At 38.7% G+C, this 27,861-nt stretch overlaps 1 protein-coding gene across 1 annotated transcript in view; it reads left to right on the top strand.

Annotated features, from left to right (window-relative positions):
* antxr2a (ANTXR cell adhesion molecule 2a) overlaps positions 1 to 6,306 on the top strand; it is a 42,997-nt gene extending 36,691 nt beyond the window's left edge. Inside the window, exon 17 of the mRNA XM_046841628.1 lies at positions 3,490 to 6,306. Within this exon, the coding sequence (XP_046697584.1) occupies positions 3,490 to 3,528 (39 nt within the window). The 3' untranslated portion in view covers positions 3,529 to 6,306. The remainder of the gene's footprint in view (positions 1 to 3,489) is intronic.
* Positions 6,307 to 27,861: the final 21,555 nt, after the last annotated feature.

Genomic DNA, 27,861 nt, shown 5'->3' with positions numbered 1-27,861 from the left:
TTTTAATTAATTGAAATCTGGCTGCATAATTGTCACACAACACTGAATGGTATTTAAGTCTGTAGTTCAGAATTAGGTTTATTGGCCAAGTGTGTTGACACAGAAGGAATTTGGTTCCAGCTGTTAGTAATAGTGCAAATAGCAGTTTTGTGGGTCATGTAAAATAAACAGGTTAATTTAGGATTTTGTACAATATTCAGCAGCAATAGTGTGTGTAACATATGGGAATGATGTGATTACTGACTGTTCTGATAATGCAGTACTTATAGATATAAGCAGGGCATAAAATCACTGTCAGTTGTTGATGAGGGTGATTGCCTGGGGAAAGAAACTGTTCCTGCGTCTGTCAGTTTTGGTAAACGAAGTTCTGTACCGCCTGCCAGAAGGGGGTAGTTGGAAGAGGTTGTGTCCAGGGTGCGAAGGATCAGTAGTGATATTTTCTGCCTGTTTCCTGGTTCTTATATTATAAAGTTAATGAAGAGTAGGAGGGGAGCACCAATGATTATTTCTGCTGTTTTAACTGTTTGCTGGAGTCTTTTCCTGTCCTGTTTTGTTGCTGCTCCAAATCAGATGGTGATGGATATGCACAGGACAGATTCAATGATTGCAGTGTTGAACTGTATCATCAACTGTCCGAGATTTGATGCACACAATTTCGTATGCATTGAATAGACCACATGCTCTAAACATTTAATACGAACTTCATTCTGAATGGGATATTGACTTGTGAATATTTAATGCTTCATCTGAGACTAAATATCGGCCTGTTTGCAGCTGTAGCTCTTGTCCTATGCTGGACTTTTAATTTGTTCAATCTGTTAAGTGGGAGTTGATGTATCTGGGAGGAGCCAGCTGTATTGTATCACTGTAGAGTTTTTAGTTTTATATTGTTAATATTTATTTTTTTAATTAATTAATTAATTACCATAGACAGGAGCCATCCTTGATGGATATGTAAATGTGTAATTTGTTTACATATTGATTTTCTAGAATGATTTTGTAGAATTCAAGAGTTATATTTATATTAAGTTTGTAATCTGGCATACCAGTGTAGATGTATTTATTACTAGAGACTCAAAGCACTTTTGTACGTCGCTCTGGATAAGGGCGTCTGCTAAACGCCGCAAATGTAAATGTAAATTTTCTAAATTAGACATTGGAAAATAACAGGTTATGAATAGGGGAAAAGTCATCGTTTAATCACACAGATCTAGTCTGCACTGAATCTCAGTTTTAGAGAACATGGAATTGGGAAACAGCTCGTCAGAGAGTTCTAAAATCAGGGGAATCAAGCTGTTCCAGAGAGCGGGTTTGGTAGAAGATGAGATGCAAACTTGCAGATGGACTTGTCCATTGGCCTGGTGCCCCAACACACTGCACAATCAGCACATGGCACGCTCTCTGAAGCCTGACGCTATCAACACTGTGTGCTTTGAAAATGGTTTCAAGCATAAGAACAGAAAAAGGAGATGATGTCATTTGAGTTTGGCCAATCACTATAGGTGGTACATATGTTTTAAAACAAAGGAGGGTCGTCTTTTGATGAGATGAAGGCTTTTATTTAAGATAGAGTGAATTCAAACTGTGAAAGGTTTGGAAGGTATTCATAGGATCTGTGTTCTCAGAAATGGTCACACTTTTTTGCCTTCCTTTTTTCTTTTGAGATGTTTGAAGCGGGTCCATAGACTGCAGAAATTTTTTGTTGTGATTTTATTTAAGCCTAACTGTATAAAAAAAGTATAGACAACGCAGTGATTTTGTAATAAATTATATTAATAATAAAGATAAAAAAGTCTTTTGTTAAAGCCTTCACTGAATTTTTGCAGATATTATTCCTATACTCTTTAATCATAACAATCCATCTATCTGATACCATGACTACTGACATCCAGCTCTCTATCCTTCTATTCTCTTGGCATTGTCATGGTTGGGTCTTGCCCACCTCAGGCCACTATGGAACAGATAGCAGTAGCAAGTGCCAAACCTCAGCCTGCTGCTGAGTTGGAGCGAGTGTTTTAGAATGGGACTGACCGTATTGTACCACACCTGGTCAGCTCTCTGGGCCATTGTGTGCAGAGCAGGGCAGCTTTTCGGAGCTCCTGCGTCAAAGCTCTTGAAATCCAGTGAACTTAACGGCACAGTCGGCCATGGCCAAAACAGCATCTGATGTGCCTTATTTGTTGACAGAACGAGATCTAGCACAGAGGGTCTGCCTCACACGGCTTACAGGAGAAGCCTTCCATTCGTGGAGAGTATATGGCACTGCCGGGTTTCATCCAACGTGCATTAGCACTTGCAAAAGTAGGCCAAATGACGGCAATTTAAAGAGTTTATTTACGGTCCTGGTGGCAGTGGAGTATGTTTAACCAAAAGGGGAAGGCATGGTAATAGATTTTTATGAAGGAGGAACAGAGTTAACATAAAAAAAGGTTTTGTCTAATGATAGCATGAAGTGTCAGCTAGTGATTCCATTTTGATTTGTATACTGTATATACTGTATATACAAGTTGGCTGATAAAATCACAATACAGTGTAGTGTCTATATAGTGTAAAATACCACATAATCAACTGTTCGATTGGCCGGTGTTTAAAAAATCATAAACACATACACACACACACACACACATTTGGTGTGACTGAGCTAAAGATTTACGGTCTTGCTCTAGAACCCAGCCAATGGCAGTTGTAGGATTTAATCTGAGACTTTTTCATCTGTAACTTGAAGCCTAAAGCACTGAAGCACCACAACTAACTCAAATACCTTACATTGATTCAACCACTCCTACCACTGAGTTAACTTGCAAAAACCTATTGCATTGAATGTAGTTGCCAAATGAGGAAAAGTCCTGGATTATGAATTATTTAATACTATTTACAGTACAGGCCATGAAGTAACATCAACATTAGTAACATATTAGAAAGCAAGCGCAGCCTAACAGTGACCAGTGATGTGTGTGTGTGTGTGTGTGTGTGTGTGTGTGTGTGTGTGTGTGTGTGTGTGTGTGTGTGTGTGTGTGAAGGAATAAGCTGTACGAGAGCTCCCTCTTTTTGCCAGTTGTTTAAGTGTCTCCAGTGGTCTGATGCGTGCACTGAATCCATTAAACTATTTACACTTTGCCACTGAGGGAAATAGAGAGCATACATACACACTAACATATCGGCTGTGCTCATATCTTTCTGGCACACTTTATATCTCAGAGATCTTATCTTTTAATATTTCATCTTTGCCTCTCATATTTTTAATAAATATTTTTTTTATATATGTATATTTTTATAGAAACAATATATTTATATTTTCGAATGATTATAATTGTTAGTTTTTCTATGTGAGCAAAATTAAATTTTAATTAAAACCCAATTGGAAAAAAGCAGATATATTTAGATTTAGATAATTAAAAAAAATAAATTGTGCCTATCATTATTAAAGCAATATAAGAAATGTATAAGAAGCAAATTAACTTTATAATGGATGTCTTTTTTTGTTTTCAGGGTCGCTGCATGAATTTCAGTCGAGTCCCTCATCAATAGGCAGACTTCACCAAAATGTATGGATTGATCAGAGGAAAAACAAATACTGGTGTTTTTTTTGGAGACAAGATCCTTATATTTTGTTTTGGGTTAATCATTTTTTTTTTAATTGAATTGGCCATTTCATTGCATTTATAATGGTTTCCCTTTCTAACGGTTGAAATTGTGATTTTTCCCAATGGTTTGAACTTTCTGATTACTTAAATACAACTATCCGAGCCAGATTTAGATACTATTTTTATCCTCACTAAGGTCTTAACATATTCTGACCATATTGTGCCTTATGTGGAGCAAAAGGGAAAAATAAGCAAATTTTAAGGACACAGACAGAGAGGACTTTAGAGGGGAAAATAAAAAGAGGAAGTCTGTTTGCCGTTGGAGTCAGTAATCCCGGTAGGCTTGCAGAGTGCCGAAAGTCCAGCGCCTCTTGGCAGTGTCTCACCACAAAGCCTCTGTAGTATTGCACAGTGCCTAGCGGGACCTCTCTGAATGCAGATCCTGTCATTTTAACACTGAGAAGTGCACACGCATGACAAACTGTAGACAGAACGCCCTAAGGTCCTGGATGCGCTAGGACTTTGCCCTTTAGTTTTGAGGAGACACCTTTCTATCATTGTGCACTCGGGAACAAAGAAATTAAAAGAGACATCACATGACTAAAGCTTATGGGACACATAAAGAGCTCTGTGCTTTTTTTTATGAGTAATACATTCACTTTAAAGATGTACAAATGCACCTTTACTTAATATATATAAATATAGATAAAGTAATCTGTAGCCACTGCAGATCATTGAAATCTCTCCCTTCAGTGTATCAAACTTAATTAAAATAATTAAAAGCAAGAGCAAGCAGCAGCCTGCGAAGCATGTGCCTTTATGCCTTTTGACACTGAATGACCCGTTACTCAATCCGCATCAATTGGAATTAAGACACCTCATGCAAAATGCAAAAGTGCGAATTGTGAAAGGGTGTCAGACAAACGAGTATTGTTCATTTCCAGAATCATCATCATAATTATCATCTCACACACACCACGCAAGCAATATATATTATTTGTGCGTTCGTCCGACGCGCTGTCACGTCGCCATTCAGGAAATGATGCCAGTGCAGATAGAAATGCCATCGGCAGGGAAAGAGGGCAGCAGCTGAGGGGAAAAAAAAGGCTCGAACGATCCAGTCACTTTGGATGCGCTACTTCAGATGCAGAATGGATATTCGAGTGGAAATCTGACAAAGCGCGCCAGCTTTGATGGGAAGCGGTATAGACAATGACCAGTGGCTGGGTCAGTGGGATGTCTCAGTGCAAGCAGGGAAGCTTATCAAATGACACTAAAAATAAGTTCAACAACCATCAAGTTTGAGGGGGGAAAGGAAAAGGGGTGCAGACGCTCCTATTTGGTGTACAGGCACGAGCTCGTAGACAGTAGGGGCACTGCCGAAACACGCCACTCTAATTATTCCTTTGTTGTCTTCATTTGAATTGTAAAAGCCGTGATTTACTCCTCAGGCCACAAAACAAAAAAGTATTGAAATAAAAAAAAAAAAAAAAAAAAGGAAAGATTTTTTTTGTATATTTGAAAATGTCTGTTAGATTTTGGACAACATGTACAAAAATTGTATTTCTTTTTTTTTTCTTTTTTTCATGAACAGTTATTCATTCTAATCACATTTACATAGCGTTACACAGCTTTTTAATATACTATCTCAGCAAATAAAAATTAGCAGCACAATTCAGCCTTGGTCTCTGCAGTGCACTGTTGTGGAGATATTGAAGGTTTTTTTTTTTTTTTTGCACATAGCAATTTATTTTATAAATGTATTTTTTATATATATATATAATACTTTTATTACTGTTTATATTTCAAATGCATCTTATATTTATGTGTTTTATAATCATCACAATGATTGTCGGTTATTATTTGTGCACAAAAATGTACTTTTACCGGAATTAGTGGCTTAAAAAAAGAGTATGAATAGTTCAGCATGAAGATTTGTCGGTTTACTGTTATTATTATTGTTGTTATTATTATTATTATTATTATTATTATTATTATTATTATTATTATTATTATTTAAAGTTATTTTATATTCAGTTCAAATCATTCATTTCAAAGTGCCATGCACAGCACATGGATAAAATTAAATGTTATCATGAATTACAAAAAATAAATTAATAAACATTTTTTTTTTCAAGAAAAATGTCAATTATTAAAAAATGCTTTATTTTTTAGGAATTCAACATTCAAAATGCACTATTCTGTTATTACCATTATTATTATTTTTTTTTTATGAAATCTATTATGATGCTGTGATTTGAAAAATTTAATGTGTAATTTAATTGGCAAAGAAAAACAAAAGTTTATATATTTTTTAAAATAATTTATTTAATAATAAAACACAGGTTCATGTAGATCTGCTTCAACTTACATTATGGTCCATTGATTTCCTTTTTTCAATATTCCTGTCATTCTAATTCATATTCAGTATTGCTAATATTGTTCATATGCATATTCAAAAATGTGAAGACTGAGTGAAAATAAGCGCTGAGTGATGCCTCAAAGCGTGCATTCTTTCCATGTGACTACACAGACACAAGTTTACACATTGCAACTGTATTCACAGATATAGTACTATGTTTCACTTGTGCTCAAATGTCTTGTATTGACAACAGATCGCTGTGCATTCTGAGTGAAATCCATTTTAGTGGAGCTTTGCTGCAACATTTTATTTGCATTATTGTTCTGTCCATTTGTATGAAATAAATGTAGCTATATTTTGCCAAGTAGAACTGTGGTCACTCTGCATAAGCACCCAGATGGTATCACTGAACACTAACAGATTCATCAGCCACACACATAAGCAGATTAACGCTCAGCTGAGCATTTTGTGCAGCTTAAAACACGTCTGCAAAACATTCTAAGATTCGAACCTGTATTTTCATATGCTTTTAATTCTGAGTGTTTTAAAGAAAAAAATCTGAAAAACTTTACTTTACTTAACATTACTCCAGCATACCAACAACACACTACAAACATCTAAACAAAATCGTTCTTTACATCAATTTTTTCTTGAATTATTATTATCATTATTATTATTATTATTATTATAGCTTCAGTGCATTAAGGGGAAACAAACTGTGAAAATATATGATAATTACTTCACTGCTGTGAGGTTATTTATTCAAATAAATTTTAGAACCAGCTCAGGACACTGTATTATTCTACAAATGTCATTTGTACTGAAAATTAAATATTAATAACACTTAAATACATTTGATAAAAAAAATCTTTCATCAAATATACTGTAGAAATATATACAATTTAGGACAATATATTTTTCATTGTATTCGTAGATTTTAAAACATTGTAGCTCATTATTGATTTATTTCATTCTATAATTTATATTTTATCATGAATTAATATTATTTGTATATATTCTGTATATACACTGTGTGCACAATTATTAGGCAAGTTGAATTTTTGAGAATAAATTTTGTTATTGTACAACTATAGTGCTCTTGGTCAATCCAAAATGTAAACAAACCCTCAAACCTGAACATTTAAGTAGTAAAAGTGAAGTTTTGTCTTTTTTTAAGAGAATATCTACATGTACAACATTATTAGGCAACTATTAGTGTGCAGAATTATTACGCAACTAAATGAAAAACAAAGATTTTCCCATCTCACTTGTTTATTTTCACCTGTTAAAGTGAGAATAATAAACAAACTCAAAATTTACAAATAAACATCTGTGAAATTTCAAAAAGAAAACCTCAGTGACCAATATAGCCACCCTTCTTTTCCATAACAGTCACAAGCCTTCCATTCACGCAGTCAGTCAGTTTCTTAATCTGCTCAGAATCAACTGTGTGTGCAGCAGCAACCACAGCCTCCCAGACACTGTTCAGAGAGGTGTACTGTTTACCTTCACTGTACATTTCCTGCTTAAAAAAGGGCCCAAAGGTTCTCAATAGGGTTGAAGTCAGGTGAAGAAGGGGGTCATGTCATTAGTTTTTTTATCTTTAAGTCCTTTACTGGCCACACAGTGGAGAACTTTAATGCATGTGATGGAGCGTTGTCTTGCAAAGTCTTCTTGAAAGATGCAGACTTTTTCCTGTATCACTGCTTGAAGAAAGTGTCTTCTAAAAATTGGCAGTAGGTCTGAGAGTTGATTTTGAGTCCATTTTCAACCTGAAAAGGTCTAACTAGCTTATCTTTAATAATACCTGCCCATACCAGTACCCCACCTCCACCTTGCTGGCATCGAAGTGTCAGAGTCGAAGTGGAGCTCTGTGTCCGTTACTGATCCAAACACCGGCCCATCCATCTGGTCCGCCAAGAGTCACTTTCATCTCATCAGTCCACAAAACCTTTGAAAAATCTTTAGATATTTCTTGGCCCATTCTTGACGTTTCAACTTATGTGTCTTGTTCAGAGGTGGTCGGGTTTCAGCCTTTCTTGCCTTGGCCATGTCTCTGAGAACTGAACACCTCGTACTTCTTGACACTCCAGGTAGGTTGCAGTTGTCGCATATGGCAGCACTGGAGGATAATGGGTTCCTGGTAGCTTCATGTTTGATTCTTCTTAAATCTTTGGCGGTTAATTTGAGTCTTTTCTTGTTCTTTTCTTGCGACCCTGTTGACTATTTGCTACAAAACGTTTGATGGGTCTGTGATCACGCCCCAATATCTTAGATATTTCAAGAGTGCTGCATCCCCGTGAAAGACTTTTTAACATTTTTGACTTTTCAGAGTCAGTTAAATCTCTGTTTTGGCCCATTTTTCCTGAGGAGAAGAATCTGCCTAATAATTATGCACACCTTGATATAGGGTGTTGATCTCCTTAGGCCACACCCTTCATCATAACACAAATACACATCACCTGATATGCATTAAATCCAATAAGCATTCAAGTTTATTCAGCTTGGACTTGAAAAATTATGGATAGAATGATGATATGGTCAAAATAATCACTTGCCTAATAATTGTGCACACAGTGTACATATATGTTTATATACTTTTTTGCATGAAATAAATACCGGCTACATAATGCTGTAGCTCTAAGGTCCACAGGTCAATGTTGAGCTCAGGTTCCTGTCTGTGTGGAGTTTTCCATGGGTTTTCCATGTGTCCCACCTTCTAAGAAAATGTGGATTAGTTACGCAGAATTGCCCCGGATAAGATTAATTGTGAATGTGTGAATTCTGCATGGAGACGTGCAATGAGACTGGCATTCCATGAAAGCATTCCTAGCATTCCCAGGGTACTCTCTGGATCCACCATGAACCTAAACAGGATAACATGAAGAATGTAAAATAAAAGTATTAAATGCTTGTCACTCAACTGCAGAGTACTCTTGCCTGAATCTGCAGGTTGAACGCTATTTCCAGCTTCAGCTTGAATGACTGGGACATTTTTCAACCTGATCTTTACCTACCACATCTGTAGCACATGTGTGATTACCACAAAATAATCATTTTGACATTTCCTCTGCAGTGAAAAGAGCAGCTGCTTACACAAACCTCACTACTTTTAGCAGTCTCGAAGCAGTTGGTTGTGGCAGGCATGCTTTTTTATCCAAATATATGCATGAGACTTTTGGTAAATGCACTTGACAAACTTAAAATTTTTATTCTTTCATGGTTAAAACTGATAATTAATAATTAATTCATAATGAAATAATTCACAGTGATTGGAGAAGCTCTTTAGGATTAAATAACAGGAATTGCTTTTAGTACCATGTTAAATAAATATTGATTAAAAAGGAAAAAACCCTATAAGAAGAGCTTTAGAAGATGTCCACTTATCTCAGCCTCATTTTATCGTATTATGGTTAGAGTCCAATGGCTGTAATGTTAAATTTGCTTTATATACTCAATCATTTATCAACAGAATCAATACTTGCCCTTTAGACTTTATTACTTACCCTTTTCCTGCTCCATTCTGCAGATCTTTATGTTCAGTCTTGCACTCCAGCTGCATCTTGTATCATTACAATGCATGACTAACTCCATCTCACACCTTTCAAGGCCATAGCAGTCTTAAATGAAGTGTGATTGAAGTTTCATGAAGCCGCTTTTTGCAGTAAAACAACTTACTATCCAATGAAAAATCAAAGGGGGAAAAAAGCCCTGGCTGCACTGGGGAAGTTGTAAGAATTAGTAGCAGTGGAAGGCTCGTTATTACAGCGTTCACACAGTCGGATGATCCGCTTATGAGGTGGAAATGTTGAATTACATGGTTTTAAATGAATAACTTCATTTTTGCAGTTGCTTGATGAAGCAGTTTTATCTTCCAATTTAGAAATGGTGACATTAAAATGATAAAAGATAAATGGATGCTAAAAAGTGGTGCCCTGGATATCTCAGGAAACAAATGTGCTTGTATGGGTACGACACAATAAAGCTTTATACAAAAAAGTAAACAATGTGTACATACATCTTATTATAAAAAATTGAAAGATCAAACCTTCTGGCCAAAAAGGGAGCAAAGCTCTAAAACTTCTGTTACACGGGGAAATGTTAAAAACATTGAAATAAATGTATTTATTTATTTATTTTACACAAAGGTAAAACTATGATAATGAGTAAACTGATGCAATATTCAGCACACATTTAAGTTTACAAATTAGTTTGAAGTTCATCAGCATTTAATGTGACTGATTCTTCATTCTGTTAAAAGAATTCCACTTTAGATTTTACTTTATCTGTTATTTTCTTGCTATTTCCCTGACTAATGATTAATTGTTAAGAAAAAAAGTGTAATATTTTGTAATTTTAAGATTATTATTTAAATTTTTTTTTATTTATTTATAAGTTTATTTATAGGTTTATAGGCTACAGAGCATTTCTTGTAGATTCCATCTGTGTTTGACACCTTATAATAGACTTGCACGTAGATAAAATAAGTATATACCACAAATATTCATTTTTTATTCATTAATGCCATACTGGGAGAAGTAGTAGCTCAGTGGTTAAGGCTCTAGGTTACCGACCAAAAGGTCAGGGGTTCAAGCCCCAGTACTGCCAAGCTGCCACTCTTGGGCCCTGGAGCCAGGACCTTAACACTCTATGCTCTGGGTGGACTGTATCATGGCTGACCCTGTGCTTTGACTCTAGCTTCCTAACATCACTCGGATATGTGAAAAAATAATTGTGCTGTAATGGACATGTGGCAAGTCAAACCCCCCCACCCCCCCTTTTTACATTTACACTTTATAAAGTCATATGTGGACAAATGTTGGCTGACTGACATACAACTGATTTAATGGCAGTAATGAAACAAAACTGCACTTCCTGTGGTTGGTGTTAAATGAAATGACTGTTTTTTGCAGCTGTTTGCTTCTTGAGCTTCAGTTGGCACAGTTTTTACAGAATCTTTGGGATCATATGACTGCAAGATTACCTTCACACTTATATTTGAAAGAACATAAAACCTAATCCTTCTCATACTGTAAAATATTTAGTTGTTTTTAGACTTAAGGATTATACAGGTGTAGGATTATACTTTTATGTCTTTTTTTGCTTAACATTTTGGCAATAAGGCTATAATAAGCAGATCTTGGTGAATAGTTGAACTGATCTGTATGATTAAAATTAAATTACTTTTATGGACATTCAACTTCAGTAATCACTTTGTTCTGGTCATGGTAGTGGTTTATGTGGAACATATACCAGAAACTCAACACGAGTTTGTGAAATTGTATATCCAAAATGGGATAGCTAGTTTCTTCTCTCTTTGACAAAAAATAAAATCCTTTGTTGTTCTTCTCACTGTGCGGAATATGTAAATTTGTTTACCTAAATTTATAACAACTAAAGCATTAACTAAATGTGTTGTGAGGGTATTTTACCCCTGTGTTTATTACTGTATTTATTACTTCAATTCAGTTCAATTCAGGCCGAGGAAGATTAACGCAGAGGAAGAGCACCACAGATGCATTATTTGCTTTGAGAATGTTAATAGAGAAGTATAGAGAAGGTCAGAAGAAGTTGCATTGTGTGTTTGTGGATTTAGAGAAAGCATACAACAGGGTGGAGAGAGGAGTTGTGGTACTGAATAAGGAAGTAAAGTATGTGAGGGTGGTGCAGGACATGTATGAGGACTGTGACAGCAGTAAATTGTGCAGTAGGAATGACAGACTGGTTCAAGGTGGAAGTTGGACTGCATCAAGGATCGGTTTTGAGCCCTTTCCTGTTTGCAGTGTTGATGGACAGGTTGGTGGAGGAGGTCAGACAGGAGTCTCCGTGGACTATGATGTTTGTGGATGATATTGTTATTTTTGGTGAGAGTAGGGAGCAGGTTGAGAAGAGCCTGGAGAATTAGAGGTTTGCGCTGGAGAGGAGGGGAATGAAAATCAGTAGGATAAAGACAGAGTACATATGTGTGAATGAGAGTCAGTGGAGTGGTGCAGTTGCAGTGAGAAGAAGTGGAGAAGGTGGAGGATTTTAGGTACCTGGGGTCAACAGTGCAAAGTAATGGAGAGTGTGTTAGAGAAATGAAGAAAAATATGCAGACAGGGTGGAGTGGGTGGAGAAGAGTGGCAGAAGTGATTTGTAATGGAAGGGAACGTTTACAGGACTGTGGTGAGACCTGCTATGTTGTATGGTTTAGAGACAGTGGCATTGACTAAAAGACAGGAGGTGGAGCTGGAGGTAGCAGAGCTAAAGATGTTGAGGTTTTCGTTGGAAGTGACAATGATGGACAGGATTAGAAGTGAGTTTATTAAAGGGACAGAGCATGTAGGATATTTTGAAGATAAGGTGAGGGAGGCGAGATTGAGATGGTTCGGTCATGTGGAGAGGAGCGACATGGGGTATTTAGAGGAGGTTTATAGATGTGGTAAAGGAACACATGCAGGTTGTTGGTTTGAAAGAAGAAGATGTAGAGGATAGGAAGGTATGGAGATGGATGATCCTCTGTGGCGACTCCTAATGGGAGAAGCCGAAAGAAGAAGAAGATATTCACTTTTACTTTATGGAACATGCTAATAGCATTATATCAGACACTGCAATATGACAATGAAAATTTTAAGCACAGTACTTTTGATTAAACATAATTATTTAGCATAACCACCAATAAAGCAGATTTTTGTGGTGGTACCTGAATATTAACATCAACTACTAGAAAACCAGACTGCCGAATAAAGGAAAAAAAAGACAATATGTATAGTGAACTACCAGCAGGCATTCGCTGACTCAAACTCCAACACACTCACCTCAGTGCTGGAGGGCCAGAGCTCCGTCTGTTAATGCTAAAAACCCAACATACAAGTGTCGGTTCACTAAAAGCCCCTGGATGAAGGTAGAAATATTGTGCAGGCAGCCTTTAGTTCAACTCAACCGGGCACTGAAAATGACCGAAGAGCCCTGCAGTCAATCCAAAACGAGGAACGTTTATTTGCCTCTAACACTGCACACAGAGTCACCTTGCTGCTGGTCAGGAAAGTTCATTTAATGAACATGGATAGGGGAGATGGCTAGAGGTGGTCGTCCTGACATTACATTTTAAAACCCAGCATTAAAAGAAGTTTAAACAGATTTAAAAATTTGCGAGAGCAGATGTTATGGAAATTTGTGCTAATGTTTAAAATCACACATCTCATTTCACAACCTGTGAGGTGACATTTTGACCAGCTTTTGTTAGATCATTGACTGGTGTGTGTTTTTGTCCCAAGATTCAGTTTAATTTAGTTTAGTTCAGTGCATTGCATGATGCATAAGAACAGCAACAACAAGAGAACCTATTTAAATTATACATATATATATATATATATATATATATATATATATATATATATATATATATATATATATATATATATACATTAAATATTATATAAAAACAATAGTAATATACAGTGAGGAAAAAAAGTATTTGAACACCCTGCTATTTTCCTTGCAAGTTCTCCCACTTAGAAATCATGGAGGGGCCTGAAATTGTCATCGTAGGTGCATAATCTAAAAAAAAAATTCCAGAAATCACAATATATGATTTTGTAACTATTTATTTGTATGATACAGCTGCAAATACATTTTTTGAACACCTGAGAAAGTCAAAGTTGATATTTGGTACAGTAGCATTTGTTTGCAATTACAGAGGTCAAACGTTTCCTGTAGTTTTTCACCAGGTTTGCACACACTGCAGGAGGGATTTTGGCCCACTCCTCCACACAGATCTTCTCTAGATCAGTCAGGTTTCTGGCCTGTCGCTGAGAAACACGGAGTTTAAGCTCCCTCCAAAGATTCTCTATTGGGTTTAGGTCTGGAGACTGGCTAGGCCACACCAGAACCTTAATATGCTTCTTACAGAGCCACTTCTTGGTTATCCTGGCTGTGTGCTTCGGGTCATTGTCATGTTGGAAGACCCAGCCTCGACCCATCTTCAATGCTCTAACTGAGGGAAGGAGGTTGTTCCCCAAAATCTCGCAATACATGGCCCCGGTCATCCTCTCCTTAATACAGTGCAGTCGCCCTGTCCCATGTGCAGAAAAACACCCCCAAAGCATGATGTTACCACCCCTATGTTTCACAGTAGGGATGGTGTTCTTGGGATGGTACTCATCATTCTTCTTCCTCCAAACACGTTTAGTGGAATTATGACCCAAAAGTTCTATTTTGGTCTCATCTGACCACATGACTTTCTCCCATGACTCCTCTGGATCATCCAAATGGTCATTGGCAAACTTAAGACGTGCCTGGACATGTGCTGGTTTAAGCAGGGGAACCTTCCGTGCCATGCATGATTTCAAACCATGACGTCTTAGTGTATTACCAACAGTAACCTTGGAAACGGTGGTCCCAGCTCTTTTCAGGTCATTGACCAGCTCCTCCTGTGTAGTTCTGGGCTGATTTCTCACCTTCCTTAGGATCATTGAGACCCCACGAGGTAAGATCTTGCATGGAGCCCCAGTCTGAGGGAGATTGACAGTCATGTTTAACTTTCTTTCATTTTCTAATGATTGCTCCAACAGTGGACCTTTTTTCACCCAGCCGCTTACCAATTTCCCCGTAGCCCTTTCCAGCCTTTTGGAGGTGTACAATTTTGTCTCTAGTGTCTTTGGACAGCTCTTTGGTCTTGGCCATTTTAGTAGTTGGATTCTTACTGATTGTATGGGGTGGACAGGTGTTTTTATGCAGCTAACAACCTCAAACAGGTGCATCTAATTTAGGATAATAAATGTAGTGGAGGTGGACATTTTAAAGGCAGACTAACAGGTCTTTGAGGGTCAGAATTCTAGCTGATAGACAGGTGTTCAAATACTTATTTGCAGCTGTTTTTAAACAAATAAATAGTTTAAAAATCATATATTGTGATTTCTGGATTTTTTTTTTTTTTAGATTATGTCTCTCACAGTGGACATGCACCTACGATGACAATTTCAGACCCCTCCATGATTTCTAAGTGGGAGAACTTGCAAAATAGCAGGGTGTTTAATTACTTATTTTCCTCACTGTATAAACTAAAAGTGGTGCCAATAAAAGTACAAATACCAACTTTAATAATCATAATAGTAAACACACTAAAACATTAACTAAATAGTATTAACAGGGCAGTCAGATCTCCTGAAACCCTGCATCCACTTCAGGAACAACTTCTACTTACTTCTGTTATTTTATTATATTCAAAGGTGCACTAATCAAGATAAAAAATAGTTTAAAGTAACGGAGAACTTTACACATGTACAAGAAAATTATAAGATTTCATCTTGTCTCGTACAATGATCGATAAGTTTTCTATTCACAAACTATACCTACCTTTTCCGGTTTGTGAACGGTTTGTAAATTGTCGTTGGGTTGTTGGATTTGTTAATGTGTTTTCGGATTTGTTATTTTGTTTTTGAAATTATTTTGTTTTTGGATTTGTTAGTGTTTTCTAATTTGTTCATTTGTTTTTTGATTTGTTAATGTGTTTTGCACTTCTTGGCCACCGTAAAGAAGACATTAAAAATGACTACATCCTAGAGTTGCGCCCAGCCACAGACCTGTCTCTTTGAACCCTGGTGGCCATCAAAAGGCACTTGTGGCTGACACACTCTGATTTCAGTGATAGATACAGAGCCTTTCTCCTGGACGTCTCTGTCGTACCAACTGGCCTGTTCGGCGCAGCTGTTAATGCTGTCATTGAAAGGTTCCAGGAGGCCAAAAGTCAGTTTCCTCCCTTGCCACTCTCACAGGGCTGCTCAGCAGGTGCAGCCCTTACCAATTATAAGTTCACATCTAAGGTCCAGAGACAGAGATGTCGAGATTTAGTTTTCGCACACATAAAGTTGGGGTTAAGACTAAACGGCAAGAACAGTGTGCTTTCTCCATTACAGAGGACCACCTATCTAGGCATAGTGTAGGATTCGACTACAATGCAGGCACATTTGTCTCCTGCTCGGATCGAGTCCATCCTCACAGCCATCAAGAGAGAGAAAGAAGACCAGAAGGCCACTCACTGTGAAGAAGTTTTGAAGACTGTTGGATCTAATGGCAGTTGCATTCAATGTGGTCATGCACATGACCTGGGTTCTTGTCACAGCTCCCTGCGTTGGGAGTAATGTTAATGACGGATGCCTTCCTCACCGGCTGGGGGGCCACTCCACTCAAGGTCTCTGGAAAGGGCCCCATCTCAGTTCTTGCCTTCTTTATAAGCTGGCTTGACAGATCCTCCTGTGGGCCCAAAGGAAGCTGCTCTCACTGAGAGCAGTATATATCCCAGGGCATCTAAACTAGGGAGCATCTAAACTTTTGAGGCAAGGGCATAGGCCAGGGGAATGGAGGCTCCATGCAGAAGTAGCAAGTTTTACAGAGCACAAGACCTCGCACTGTCCCCTCTGGTTTACCCTCACTCACCCAACTCCATTCGGACTGGACCCCATGGTGCAGGCGAGGCTGAAGCTGCACCTGTACACTTCCTCCCGGTTGTGCTGCTCCTATGAGTTCTTGTAGCCCCTTGCTGGCCGGACCGACAATGGTTGGGAAACCTGGTAGCACTTTTTTAAATACCCTCTCTGGGAAATTACTCTTAGGCAGGATTTCACCCCTGCCCACAGCTATGGCTGTGTCTTCTGTGGGAGCACAGCTTTTAGCCTCTGGTCTCTCAGCCGAGGTTGTAGAGACCATTTTCCAGTCCAGAGCTCCCATCACAAGGAGGTCATATACCGCAAAATAGTGCCTGTTCACTATATGGTGTAAGAACCATCAGTTAGATCAGTTATCTGCCCTGTTGTACCAGTGCTAGAATTTCTTCAGGAACAGTTGCCTAAAGGGTCGTCTCATTCCACCCTACAGGTTTACCTGGCTGCTATTGCTGCATATCATGCTCCACTTGCTTAGCAATCACTTGGGAAAAACCCGTTAGTGACACTTTTCCTTCATGGTACCCGGAGGTTGAGGCCTCAGGTGTAACCTAGATTGTCTTCGTGGGATCTGGCCATAGTTCTGAAGACCCTGTCCAAGCCCCCACTTCGAGCCTTTGCATGAGGTGCCCTTGAGATTTCTTGCAGTCAAGACAGTTTCTCTCCTGGCCATTTCGTCTCTATAGAGAATTGGGGACCTTCAGGCCCTTTTTGTAGCCCCCTCTTTTCTAGAGTTTAACCTTTCTCTACCCCAGGCCGGGGTATGTCACAAAGTTGCCCTCTTTTGCCCCACACCAGCTGTGCTACAGGTATTCTATCCTCCTCTCTTTCTAGCCCACGACCAGGAGAAGCTTAATCGGGTGCGTCTTGCTCACAGGATGGCCCTGTGGAGCAAGTCAAACCAGCTGTTTTTGTGCTATGGTCTGTATGAGAAGGGTCTTCCTGTGGACAAGCATACCCTCAGCAGGTGGATTGTGGATGCTATCTTATCCTCTTAAGAGTCCCTTGATCTCCCTGCTCCGTTTGGGGTCAAAGCTCACTCAACCCGTAGTAAATCGGCCTCTACGGCCTTTTCCTCTGTGGTTTCTCTCCAAAACATTTGCAACTATGGGCTGGTTAACCTCTTTGACCTTCATCAGGTCTTATAGCTTGACCTTAGCGCCACTCCCGTCCCCTCAGTTCTTTGACCTAGCTGTGCCCATGTACACTAGGAAGGGATTTGTCAGTATGGCACTGTTGTACTCTCAGGGGAACATCTCTAGGTTATGTAGTAACCTTGGTACCCTTAGGGAATGAGACGCTACGGGGTTGGTGCCACACTCTCTGGGTCCCTACGAGTGCTTCCTTTTCAGATATTTTAGATAGTAAGGTGATAATATTTCCATACACACAGCTGTTATTCCGTTTTCTGTTTGCAAAATAGGTTCAATGCTCTCTATCAACAAGGTTTCATCAAACAAATCATTTTAATTATAAAATACCATAAGCTTTAAATTTAATGTTTTAATAATTTGGCAAATGCTTTTATCCAAAGCGATTTACAATAGAGCACAACAGATGTCTTATCTCTAAAAAAAAAAAAAAGTCCTATTATAGCTAAAAAAAAAAAATTAATTGGAAAAATCTTTCAGTCAGGTTGCAACTAGAAAAGCATGCCTAAAGTGCAGTGGTTCATGGGTTTGCAGTTTTTACTTCATTGTAGTGTTACACACTTAATATCATTCTTGTGCCTTTTTGCTATTTTTTTAAATATTTTTTCTTTAGTTGAAAGTGTGTAATCTTGCAATCTTGCGTTGGTTTGGTTAATGGTTTAAAACACTTTAATCAAGATAAAAAAAAAAAACGAATGAGAAAACTACTCCTATACCTGTTGAAGTGGGTGGGCATTAATGCACTTGTGAGGCTGCACTTCACTAACTGTTGTGGACTTCTTAACTTTAGTAAGTGATAATAATAATAATAAAAAAAAGATATATATTTTAACGTTGCTTTTTTTGGATTGTAGAGTCAGTATAGTATAACGGAAAGTTAAATCTTAAAGATGTGTCTAACGTGTAATTGTAGTGTAATTGTAAATGTTAGGTGGCATACACTAATGGCTTAACATAAACATACATTTACATTTACATTTGCGGCATTTAGCAGAAGACCTTATCCAGAGCGACGTACAAAAGTGCTTTGAGTCTCTAGCATTAAATAAATCTACACTGGTATGCAAGATTACAAACTTAATATAAATATAACTCTTGAATTCTAAGAAGCAAACTTGGAGAGTGGCTAATTTAAGTGTTTCAGGAAGAGGTAGGTCTTCAACTGTCGCTTGAAGAGAGCCAGGGACTCCGCTGTACGGACATCTAGGGAAAGTTCATTCCACCACCTCGGTGCCAGATCAGAGAAGAGCCTTGAAGTATACTCACCTCTCATTCTGAGATAAGTAACAGCAAGCATGGCAACCATCATACAAAAAATATAAAGATCATAAGGTGGGTTATTCTTTAATTTACAGTATCCATGCTACATGTTACATGTACAGTATCTCGGTGTTATCAAGTCAAGTTTATTTGTATAGCGCTTTTCACAACAGACATTGTCTCAAAGCAGCATTCTGTTATATGGGATTCGACTACTTTGTGTGTGCAGCTTTGCCCTGCCTGCATTGTGGCCATCCTTACGGTTGTCAGGAATGTAAGAGAAGGGCAGCCTCTCACCTTCAAGCATTTCTAGAAACTGCTTGGGATTATAGCAGCTGCATCCAGTGTGATTCCACTTGGCCTGCTGCACAAGAGACCCCTTTCAGTGATGGCTCAGGACCTGTGGGTTCTCATGGAAGGGCAACCCCCTCCGCACGATCAACATCATGTGGCAAGGCCTACGTGCCTGAGATATTTAGAGAGATCCCCGGTTCCTATCTCTAGGCCCCGTGCTGGTCATTGCTTAATGCTAACGATGGATGCGTCCCTCACAGGGTTGGGAGCAATCGTGAGTGGTCGCTCTGCCCGAGGTCTGTGGAAAGGGCCCCATCTACGCTGGCACATCAACTGCCTAGAGTTGCCGGCCATGCTTCTGGCACTAAAGCATTTCCTTTCGGACCTCAGAGGTCACCACATGTTGGTCCGTATGGATTATACTGCCGTGGTCTCAGAGATTCCTCTGAAGAGCAATCTTCTTTTCCAGCTTGTGGGTGCTATATTTCACCCCCGTCCGAAGCTGTGGAGGCTGTGGCTGTGGCCCCTGAGGGGCACAGCTCTAAGGTTCTGGTCTCTCCACCGAGGTGGTACAGACCATTTTTCACTCTTTGCTGCCAGGTGGCATCTGTTCTGCTCATGGGGTGAGCACCACTAGCTGGATCCAGTCCACTGCCCGGTTGGTTTAGTGATGGATTTCCTCCAGGGACAGTTCACCAAGAGGTTGGCTCCATCCACCCTAAAGGTCTACGCATCTGCCATTTCGGCCTATCATGCCCCTGTGGCCTGGCAATCTCTGGGCAGAGACCTGATAGTAAAGCATTTTCTTCACGCCACCTGGAGGCTGAGGCCCCCAGTACGACCTAGAGTGCCTGGGTGGGACCTGGCCATTGTCTTGGGGGCTCTTTCTGAGCCCCTCTTCGAGCCTCTTGGAGGCACCTTTCAATCAAGACCACGTTCTTGTTGGCCATCTGCTCTATCAAAAGAGTAGGGGACCTGCAGGCCCATCTGTGGCCCCCTCCTTCCTGGAGTTTACCCCAGGTATGGCTGGTGCCTTCCAAAGTGCCTCTGGTCATCCCACGACCCATAAGATTACAGGCATTCTATCCTCCTCCATTCCAGGCCCCAGACCAGGAGAAACTGAACCAACTCTGTCCGGCTCGTCTGCTACGACCAAGAGAGGCCCTCCTGCTAATAAGCAGACTCTGAGCAGGTGGATTGTTGACGCTATCACGTCATCTTATGAGTCCTCTGGTCTCCCCGCTCCCTTCGGGGTCAGAGCTCACTCCACCCGGAGTGTGGCTGTCTCTAAAATCTTGGTCCTCTGGAGTTCCCCTCCAAGACATATGTGCTGCTGCGGGTTAGTCTGCCCCGCTGACATTTATGCCGTTTTATAACCTACACCACAGTGCCACTCCTAGCCCCTCGGTCCTCGTCTAGCTGTGTTGACAGACACACACTGGGCAGGGACTGGGCAGGGACTGGGCAGTCTGGCATGATTGGACGCTTGTTTGAGTTCCTGAAAGGGAACGTCTCTAGGTTACATATGTAACCCTAGTTCCCTGAGGGAACGAGACGCTGCGTCTCTATGCCACACCTCTGGCGTCCCTGCAGCGCTTCCTTCTCCCTTACAGAAGCTGACGCTGCCCTCGCTCATATGCGCTTTATACTCCTGGTCGTGACGTCACGGGTGAGGTTCCCAAAGCGTTTCGACGCAGCGTCTCGTTTCCTCAAGGAACTAGGGTTACATACGTAACCTAGAGACATTCTTTATACATGAGTGTTAACTCATGTCAATTACTGCTATCTGTCTGTGAGTACATGAACATAAGTGGTTGAGTGGTCTGCTTTTACCCTACTGTCTTTATCAGTGAGATTTTGAAATGAACTGGATTGTGCTAACATGCATGCATACACGATTCCCATCATACCAAGCTCCCACAGCTCTCCTTTCTGACATATCAGCTGTGGTAAGTTGTGGATTTCACACCTAGGCCTTTAGCAGTGTTCTACCTAAATCATTCCACCTCTTAATACCATCATTATGATGCTACAGCTATCAAAACCATCAATATTACACAGAGATGCACTATAACTAAGCACTGCTTCACAGACAGTGAGAATGAATGGCATTGCTAAAGCAAAAAAAACAAATTAACACAATTCCACAAGTTTAGTTTCACTGCACCAGCAGCGGTGCCAGCTGCATACGTCATCTCTTGAGCAAGCATCAATATTAACTTCATAGAATGACCTTAGGCTTTCTGGGTATTTCTGTAACATTTTTAAACATTTTTCTGTGCATTACGGTTTTTCTGGGGATTTAAAATAAAGGCAAATTGTATGTTTGTATTAAAGGGTCACAAAAAAGCTTACAACAGTTTTGAATTATTTTGACTGACCTTTTCTTACTATGTCCAGCTTTTCCTGAAAAGTCTGTCTTGTAAATGTCCTTGTAAGTATATCTGTGGCCAAATCAATTTCTTCTCCTCTGTCAGTCATTGTGGAATAAAAAAAAAACAGCTAATTCATCCGCAAAATATATTTGAGCTTGTGTGGTTTGCTACAGATGCAGGTTGCAAGCTCTAACTAGTGCACTCTTTGTCAGGAGTCTACATCTTGGGTTTCTTCAAAAGGTTTAAAGGCTTTCCACTTTGACGTTCTCTCTTTTCTGAGCCCATTCAGGATGAAAAATAAAGTTGTAATAAAATAAAACAAACAGATGAAATAGAATGCAAATGTTGAACACCAAAAAAACACTAGAGGAGTATGAATCGCATCTATAATTTCTTAAAATGAAATGGGCTCACCTCCATTTCTTTTTTGAAGTCTTTAAACAACATTCATTTTAAAATGTATTCATTCTTAAAATCATCTCTTTTTTTGAGAAAGCAACAAAGATCACATATGTAATCATCTTTTGCTTGTTTTTCTTTTTTTTTTGCTTGTTCCTAAAAAGTCACATCATGGCAGATCACCCATCTCCAGATGTCCAGCTAAGGCTGTCTCGAGCAAACGCCAACTTTAATCCAACCTGGCCACGGGAGAGTGGGGCCAAGACAACGTGCTTTACTACCTCAGCTGCTCCAAGTTCTCAAGCAAACAGCCTTCCCACGCACCTCTTCCCTGTCGCTGGCATCATTGAACATTACGATATTTTCTCTGTGTTTGCCGATGGATGATGGGCCCTCATTGCTATGCGAGTGCCAGATGAATCATAAACCTATACCATATGCCATCGCAATTTGCTGATGGGCCCAAGCTGTTTTGGTGGATATAAAATCCAGTGATTATAAATACTTTATCCTTAGTGAATATGAATAAAGGACAAGGTTGGACAGACCCAGCTTCATACGGATTCTAGCATGGGTCAGCAGGTAATAAAACAAATCGAATCTACAAAAATGTATTTTATATATGCCTTGTTTACAGATTTATTTTGACCTAGTTTCATGGATTTTACCATCAGTTTCTATGCAAAATTACAATAACAATCATCAATTATAGAGCGTTTTACAATGTAATCAACACTAAACCAAAAACAATCAGTGAGCATACACTGTATATATCTACCCTGTATATGTCTACCTTTCCCAAAGGTTTACCATAAAGCTTGAAGCACACAATAATCTGTTTATTATTATTATTTATATTAATAATAATAATAATTATTATTATTATTATTATTATTATTAATATAAATAATAATAATAAACAGATTATTATTATTATTTATATTAATCTTTTAAAAATAATGAATGCTGATACTTCCCTAACCAAAATGTTCAAGTAAATTGAGGTGTGTAAAATGTGTTAAAATTTGTTAGGCAAGGTTGAAAACCAATGTTAATTGATTAACAATACATAAAAAAAACCTTTCTTTCAGCTTCTCCCATTAGGGGTCACCACAGCGGACCATCCGCATGTTTGATTTGGCACGTTTTTATGCTGGATGCCCTTCCTAACACAACCTTCCCCATTTGTCCGGGCTTGGGACCTGCACTAAGGCTTGTGCAAACCTAATGGCTGGGGATGGTTCCCTGACCGGGGATCGAACCCGGGCCGCAGTGGTGAGAGCGCTGCATCCTAACCACTAGACCACCAGGGAATTGACTAACAATACATATTCTAGCATTTTCTGTATTTGTATCATTGGTATCTCACTAGCTTGATTTGAATGGCCTTTTATGAGTCAGTGAAAGCTCTGAGATTGAAGAATGCAGATTGCCAATAAAAAGCTGACCATTAGATCAGTCTGCACAGGTTTCTCAAAAGCATTGTAAATGTAAGATCTTGAATGGGACTAAGCATGTTAGATGTGACACTGAACCATTTAACAATGATCTATCATGATGCTTTTGGGGAATTTATATCTCAGGGGAAATAACATATTTCTATTGCGAAAATCAAACAGATCCGGACATCACATACAACATAGAAATGCTGCAAAATGTGTGATCCCAAACATTCAAACACAAACAACTAAGAAAAGCTGATTATAATACATATTTTGATTAAAAAATGATTATATTTGGATTGGATTAATATCTGCCTGGATACAAAAATAGGTTAAATGAAAATGTAAAGTATTTACAAAAGGATATATGTTTTTAAGAAGTGTAGCCCAGTTAAATATGCTTGTGAACTGAGTTGAAAACACAAGAGAAATTCAAATCCTTAAAATCCTTTAGATTAACTGTCATGTTCTTATCTAAAATGGATGAGATTAAATAAAAATATATATTCACTGTGATTTCACATTTAAGCTTGGGATTTTTTCTTCATGGTTTTCACTTGTAATCATTTCCCAAAGTTGGTAAGCAGGAGAACAGCAGCACAAACAACCTGGAGATTTAACAGCAGAATGCATTTGCACTTACATTTATGTGTATTGTTTTAGTTAACATGTTTATGTGCCTAACAATTGAGACTGTGTTCAACCATAGTGCTAGAAGTTGACAATAACAATAACAGTAATCAGAAACAAATGCAAGAACCATGGGGAGAACAAAGCGAGCCACAGTTTCAACTAAGAGTTGCATCCCTATGTAGAAACCACTAAACTGTAGAAACTTAAAACAGAGCATTTCTCTTTCAGGCTCCAAGTACAATCTATTTTGGAAGTTAAGGAACCCTGAGAAAAGCTTTTCTATCAATGAGAAAAGATTTTTAGAATAAAAGAGATTTTTAAGAATGTGTGTGAAATGTATGGGTCATTCCTATTTCTGACTTCAATTGCTCAATCAATCTGTATGCATTTATTCCAAATTTCTATATCTCTTGTAATGGTACAAATTCCCAAAATGTAGGCAGAAAGAAATCCATTGTCCCTCTCTATAAAACACAAAAACATGTTTTTTTTTTGCAGAAAGGTTTGTTTACTTCCATGCAGCTTTAAAAACGTCCAAGCATACAAATTCCCCAGCTAACATGACCTTCCCTTATAATCTATAACTGTAACCAGCTGTGCCATGTTATGTGATTATTCTGTACACAGAGGTTTACTTGTACCTGTAAGACAACAGTTTTCCTACCTTAACTACACTTACCAACAATCAATATAACCGTTTTTTAATTCTGATCAAATGCACACTCCAGACCAAAAGGATGCAGACATTTTCAAAAGCAAACCAGTTACTGATGGATAATGTGGTTGGAAGCAACTGATGATTGGACTGAATTTAACAGTATATAATATTATATTGACAGGATAATAATACCTCTTCTGAGGCTTCTTAGACTCTTCAAGTGCATCTTTAGAAAACTTTTTTATTTTCATTATAACGTGGCAAAGTTTTTAGTGATTAGTTATTTCCATTCCTTCCAGTCCTTTATAATTTTTGCATTATCACTATGATCAACTTTGATCAATGTCTATGTTTACCATTACTATTGCAATTAATGGTAGAACTAAAAGGTGTTCTTTTCACATTATTTTAAATGGCTCTGTCCCTCATTTATTAAACCTTCACAATGGCTCATAGAGGTATAAGAATTGACCTGTCACTGTTCAATGGCATTATCATCTTTGTGTTAAACACTCCTCTACTCTTCAGCACATAATATTCCTGTTAGAGCCCATAACTTATCCTTTTAGAGCTAGTAGGATGGGACGTACCTTCCTCATTTTAATAAAGTAAGACTAAAACTGCCTTTACTTTTACATTTTATGATCCGAAGCTGTTTTAATGCTTAGGGTGCTGTAATTCAATCACTTTCATTGCTAAGAAATGCTTGCAATCTTCCTTCATCCATCAATATTATGTAGCTTCATACACTCCAAGTTATGGATAGAAGTGAGCAAGGCATGAACTCTCTTTAAATGAAGCACATTCCAACTAAAAGTTCATTAATAAGGTAATTATTTGGTGAAATATAAATCATAGAGATGAGTGTGAAGTTTAAACAGTTTTTAAATTATTTGATTGAAGGAGGGTTTCAAAATCAATTTTGAATGAATACTCAGCTGTAATCTTGTCCTTTTGAACTCCTCTGACGTGAGTTACATGTTTGTTTGAATTCATACGTTTCCCAAAAAAAATCGATGTAGCTGTGTTCAGGGTCCAAAATATATCATATAATCAATTAGAAATCCAGTTGCTACTGTAATTTCGGCTTCCTTAAAAAGCTGCCTATATATATATATATATATATATATATATATATATATATATATATATATATATATATATATATATATACACATACATATATAAACAAAACTTAGTTCTTGGAGAGGTTTCCCATGCGACCTACGATGCACGTGTTGCCTTTTCTGATCAGGAAAGAATCACACAGCACACAGAATGGCGCATATGTTCTTCTTTAGTTTAATGCAGATAACAGACAAGTATATATATACACTGGAAAAAAACTAAGCTAAAACTGTTCTGATTGGCTAAGAAGACATAGTAACCAGAGATGTGTAAGCCCAGATAAAGACATTCATGTACCTTACATACTCTCATCGTAAAGATCCTACAGACACTGAACAAACAACATAGAAATGTGTTTAGAGAACCACTGTGAGGCCCATCTTAATACTAACAGTTTATTCATTGTAAATTAATTTATAATTTATGTTAAATTCTAGGGCTGCAACATCTGAAAAAAAATCGATAATAATCGATAATGAAAGTTGTTGACACAAATGCTGTTATCGATTAGTTGGGCTGCTCAAGTCACAGCTTAGTGTGATGGCAGGAGAACACTGCCCCTTGCAAAATGGCGTACAGGACAACCAGCAGCAGTAAAAGAAAACTGAAGTTATAGGAAAGAGTAGTGGAAGCCAGGCTGAGAGAAGAGGTGACCATCTGTATAGTTTCATGCCAGTGAAGAGCACCACAGACGCATTATTTGCTTTAAGAATGTTGATGGAGAAGTATAGAGAAGGTCAAAAAGAGTTGCACTGTGTGTTTGTGGATTTAGAGAAAGTGTACTACAGGGTGCCGAGAGAGGAGATGTGGTATTGTATTAAGAAGTCAGGTGTGTCAGAGAAGTATGTGAGGGTCATGCAGGACATGTATGAGGACAGTGTGACAGCAGTGAAGTGTGCAGTAGGAACAACAGACTGGTTCAAGGTGGAGGTTTTACTGCATCAAGGGTCGGCTCTAAACCCTTTCCTGTTTGCATTGGTGATGGACAGATTGATGGACGAGGTCAGACAGGAGTCTCCGTGGACTATGATGTTTGCGGATGATATTGTGATTTGTGGTAAAAGTGGGGAGCAGGTTGAGAAAAGCCTGAAGAGCTGGAGGTACGTGCTGAAGAGAAGGGGAATGAAAGTCAGTAGGAGTAAAACAAAATACATGTGTTTGATTGAGAGGGAGGACAGTAGAGGGGTGTGGTTGCAGGGAGAAGAGGTGGTGAAAGTGAAGGAGTTTAGGTACCTGGGGGTCAACAGTGCAAATTAATGAAGAGTGGGTTGAGAATTGAAGAAAAGTGTGCAGGCAGGGTGGAGTGGGTGGAGAAGAGTGAAAGGAGTGATTTGTGATAGTAGGGTATCTGCAAGAGTTAAAGGGAAAGTTTATAGGACTGTGGTGAGACTTGCTATGTTGTATGGTTTAGAGACAGTGGCATTGAGTAAAAGACAGGAGGTGGAGCTGGAGGTAGCAAAGCTGAAAATGCTGAGATTTTCATTGGGAGTGACGACGATGGAGAAGATTAGAAATGAGTTTATAAGAGGGACAGCACATGTAGGATGTTTTGGAGACAAAGCGAAAGAGACCTGATTGAGATGGTTTGAATATTTGCAGAGGAGGAACATGGGGTATATCGGTAGAAGAATGCTGAGGATAGAGCCGTCATGAAGGAGGAAAGGAGGAAGGCCAAGGAGGAGGTTTATGGATGTGGTGAGAGAAGACATGCAGGTAGTTGTTTTAAAAGAGGCAGATGTAGAGGACAGAGTAGTATGGAGATGGATGACCCCTGTGGCGACCCCTAATGGGAGAAAGAAGAAGAAGAAGAAGATAATTCGGAAAATCGCATACTTTTCCACAATTCAAATGCCCACCCATAGCTGCGCCACTGTTGTGAGGCAAATATTCACTAAGATTCAGGTTGTTAAATTTATGTTTCTGTGAACAGAGAAGACAGAGAGAGATTTGTTGTTATTATGAGTGTAAAAAATTAAAGTACAGTAAGGCATATAGATGCTGTCCTGGTCAATCTGCCAGACACCACTTGATTGTCAAATGGAGTAAACAGTAGCGTGATGAACAAAAACTGATTTTACTTTCACCCTTGTGTCTGAATGTGCAAAAATCTCCACAAGCACAGTCCAAAATCTAGTGGAACAAGAAGAGTGGAGG

Source organism: Silurus meridionalis, chromosome 27 (assembly GCF_014805685.1).
Source record: "Silurus meridionalis isolate SWU-2019-XX chromosome 27, ASM1480568v1, whole genome shotgun sequence".
Taxonomy (NCBI): domain Eukaryota; kingdom Metazoa; phylum Chordata; class Actinopteri; order Siluriformes; family Siluridae; genus Silurus; species Silurus meridionalis.
This window is presented reverse-complemented; position numbering and strand designations above follow the sequence as displayed.